Genomic DNA, 4,074 nt, shown 5'->3' on the forward strand with positions numbered 1-4,074 from the left:
AGAGTTTTCCAAAAAATGACATTTTTCTGCAAGCTCTGCTCCTTTTACTTATACAAACACCCGGAGTCTGGTAGCATAATCCTGTCTGCAAGAACTTCCGTGGCCTTCAGTGCCTCAACACCACCCTGTGCTGGGCAAAAGTCTGAAACCTGGTTACAGACCCAAACCCCGCAGCAAGACCACCCAAGAGCAGAGCTGGGGAGTCTTCCCTGTAAAAACGGGTTGGAAACAAGGTGGTTTTTCTGGTTCTTCTTCACAGCCTTGAGGAAATAAAAATCCCCATTCCTCCATAGTGTTTTTTTTTTTTAAGGAGAAAGATTCTATAGTATTTTAATGGCCGGAGAGATGTATAGCCACAGAAATGCCTGTGCACTTAAAAAGAGATATGTGGGTCCATCAGAAGGCTGCAGGAATCAATCCAGCCTCCCCCTGCTGCAGTGCCGCTCTCCGGGAGGAGGTGTGGACGCTGATGCCCTCGCAGCAGGCAGGAAGGGAAGCATGCGGGATCAACTCTGGCGCCAGCCTTCGATGAGCTGATGCTTTGGTTGGAAGCCCTTTGCAGGGAGGACAAGGGGGTGATAAAACCGAGCTGCTTGGAGAGAAAGTTTCTTTTCCCACTCTGGCTGCTTTTGAATGTTTCTCCTGCTGCGTGAGAGTCTTTTAAGACAGTGAGAAGCTTTGGGGTTGGTTTGATTTGAGTCAGCATGAGTCAGGAGAGCTCTAGAAAGTAAAGAAAACCCAAAAAATCAAAGGGGGGGTTGTGGCTGGCTGCAGCTCCTCTGAACCCCACGGCTGCATGGGGAGAGGGGCAGGGAGGTGCGGGGGCCCCACCCCCCCCCCAGCCCCTCGCCGAATGTTCTACCAAGGACCCACCAACCCCTCTTCCCTGGAAAGGTGCAGGGCAAGGGGGCAAAGCCAAGGCTGTGCCCAGCATGGGGGGGTTAAGGGGCTTCTGCATTCTCCCAGGAGCTTCTAATGAGGCCAGTCAGGGTTTTCTGCTCCCAGGAAACCGCCCCCACCTCGGGCCAGCGCTGTTCGAAGGAGCTGGGGGAGAGGAGCTTTAACCTGGGTGGGAGGTTTGGGCAGGGGATTATGCGGCTGCTCTGATACTTGTTCACCACGAGCGTGGGGTCTTCTCTAACGCAACTTTTTGACTTTTAGGAATGACCTTGAGGAGGCACCTGAAAGATGCAGCTGAGGGCCAAAATGGATCATTTGGGGAGGAAGAAGAGGCGAAGCTCTGACTGAAGGCTCCAGCCCTGGTTGTGGGTGTTATGTGCTCTTGGCAGGGGGGGCCAAGCAGGGAAGCTGGCAGCAGGGGCTGATCCATGCCGGGGGCTCATATGGAGCATCTTCTCCCACAGCTGCTGTCCCCACCTGGCTGTCGCCCCATGTCCTGCTCTGGATGTGCCGTGTGAACCTTTCCTGCCTGGGAGGAAGCTGGTCCCACCAGCCAAAAATGAGACGCTTCCATACCAGTTCGCTGCTTCTCTGTGTGGTGGCTGCCACCGCCATCCCCATCGTGCCCTGGAAGGTCAAATGTCCACCACAGTGTGTCTGCCAGATCAGGCCGTGGTACACCCCCCGCTCGGTGTACCGGGAGGCTGCCACAGTGGACTGCAATGACTTGTTCATCTCCGCTGTGCCTGAAGACCTGCCGGAGGGGACCCAGACTCTGCTCTTGCAAAGCAACAATATTGCCAGGCTTGAGCAGAGCGAGCTGGACTATCTCAGAAACCTCTCGGAACTGGACCTGTCGCAGAACAGCTTCTCTGATGTCTGGGACTTTGGCCTGAAGAGCATGCCCCAGCTGCTCAGCCTGCATCTGGAGGAGAACCAGCTTTCTGAGCTGCCTGATGGCAGCTTCCCGGGGTTAGGCAACCTGCAGGAGCTCTACCTGAACCACAACCAGCTCCGCAGGATCGCTCCCTGCGCCTTCTCCGGTCTCAGCAGCCTGCTGCGTCTGCACCTCAACTCCAACCTGCTGAGGATGGTTGACAGCCGCTGGTTCCAGATGCTGCCCAGCCTGGAGATCCTCATGATTGGGGGCAACAGGGTGGATGCGATCTTGGATATGAATTTCAGGCCCCTGTCGAACCTGCGGAGTTTGGTGTTGGCAGGGATGAACCTGAGGGAGATCTCAGACTATGCCCTGGAAGGGCTGCGGAGCCTGGAGAGCCTCTCTTTCTATGACAACAAGCTCGTGAATGTCCCCAAGCGGGCGCTGCAGCAAGTTCCTGGCCTCAAGTTCCTGGATCTGAACAAAAACCCACTGCAGAGGGTGAAGCAAAGCGACTTCACGAACATGCTGCACCTCAAAGAGCTGGGGCTCAACAACATGGAGGAGCTGGTGTCTATTGACCAGTTTGCCTTGATCAACCTCCCCGAGCTGACCAAGCTAGATGTGACCAACAACCCCAAGCTGTCCTTTATCCACCCCAATGCGTTCCACCACCTTCCCCAACTGGAAACCCTCATGCTCAACAACAACGCCCTAAGTGCCTTGCATAAGCAGACAGTTGAATCCCTGCCCAACCTGCAGGAGATCAGCATCCACAGCAACCCCATCCGCTGCGACTGCGTCATCCGCTGGGTCAACAGCACGGAAAACCACATCCGCTTCATAGAGCCCCAGTCCACGCTGTGTGCCGAGCCCCCTGACCTCAAGAGGAGGCACATTCGAGATGTCCCCTTCCGGGAGATGACGGACCGGTGCCTGCCTCTCATCTCCTCCAAGAGCTTCCCGTCCCACTTAGAGGTGGCAGACGGTGACAATGTCGCCTTGCATTGCCGAGCTCTGGCGGAGCCAGACCCGGAGATCTATTGGGTCACTCCATCGGGGGTGAAGCTGATCCCCTACATGGAAGATGGGCGGTACAAGGTGCATCCCGAAGGGACTCTGGAGGTTCATGGCATCTCGGCTCGGGAGGCTGGGCTGTACACTTGTGTGGCTCACAATCTCCTTGGGGCAGACACCAAGAGCATCAGTGTGATGGTCAACCACTCCTTCCCACTCAGTGAGGACAGCCTGGAGCTGGTGGTGGCGGATGTCCAGGCCTACCACATCCTGGTTGCCTGGAAGCCGCATCTCAACACTGTCTCCTCCAACCTCACCTGGTCCACATTCTTGCTTAGCTCCAACTTGGACATGACCAACGTGGCCCGGATCCCCATAGGGACCCACACGTACAACATCACACGGCTCCACCAGGACACAGAGTACTGGGCTTGCCTCCACGTGGCCTTTGTAGACTTGCAGGCCAAGGTGGCTTGTGTGAACGCCAGGACTAAAGAGGCTGCCCACCGCTACCGGCTCCTGGAGGGCAGGCAGAGCCTCCTCACCGTGCTGGTCCTCTGCCTCCTGCTCCTTGCTGCCAGCCTTGTAGCTCGCTACACCATCGGGACAGAGCCCAGGAGGGCCAGGGAGCTGCTCCGGGGTGCCACGGCCGTGCGCGTGGTCTATCCCCCCATCGCCCAGCCCTGGGCTCGGGGGCAGCGTGGCGGGCAGCTCCTGGCTGTGGAGGTGCAAGCGGCCCCCCTGGACTGCTGAAGGTTGATGTGCTGGTGGAGCTGACTGTGGAGGGGGTTGGGGTGGGAAGGGAGAAACTATTTTTTACCAAAAAAAATATCCAAACTACAAAACTGATCAAAAAAAAAAAAAAAGAAAAAGAAAAAAGGCATTTCATGGACCTGACCACGGGTTGAAGCGGCACGGCAGCTGGAGAGGAGCAGAGCTGGCCACGGGGCTCGCAGAGCCTCTTTGTGGTCCTGGCAGGGTCTGGACCCACGTGCAGGGTCTAGATCTGTGCGTGGCTCCTGCAAGCACCCGCTGGGCAGCCAGGGGGGCTCGGAGGGGCCCAAGCCCAAGTGGTACGATGCCCTGAGCGGTTGAAGAGACATAGAGACGATCAGCCGATCCCCGCTTCCCCCACAGCAGATCCCCCCTTCCCCATCCCCCGGCACCGGAGACACCCCAGTGGCATCAGCTCCTTGGCTGGACAGTCCCTGCTCTGGAGATGCAAACAAAGGCCTTTCCCTTGGGGATCCCCCTTCTTCTCGGTTTCGTTTTTGAGT

At 57.2% G+C, this 4,074-nt stretch overlaps 1 protein-coding gene across 1 annotated transcript; it reads left to right on the plus strand.

The window, feature by feature from the left end:
- The first annotated feature begins 1,459 nt into the window (after positions 1–1,459).
- LRRN2 (leucine rich repeat neuronal 2) lies at positions 1,460–3,550 on the plus strand. The gene has a single exon (XM_010143381.1). It carries the CDS (start codon positions 1,460–1,462, stop codon positions 3,548–3,550), a length of 2,091 nt encoding a protein of 696 aa, XP_010141683.1.
- The last annotated feature ends 524 nt before the right edge of the window (positions 3,551–4,074 follow it).

This window comes from Buceros rhinoceros, unplaced genomic scaffold, assembly GCF_000710305.1.
Source record: "Buceros rhinoceros silvestris isolate BGI_N320 unplaced genomic scaffold, ASM71030v1 scaffold23179, whole genome shotgun sequence".
NCBI classification, from domain to species: domain Eukaryota; kingdom Metazoa; phylum Chordata; class Aves; order Bucerotiformes; family Bucerotidae; genus Buceros; species Buceros rhinoceros.

Coding starts and splice junctions, on each gene's coding strand:
- LRRN2 (XM_010143381.1), top strand. CDS start 1,460: ATGAGACGCTTCCATACCAGTTCGCTGCTTCTCTGTGTGGTGGCTGCC.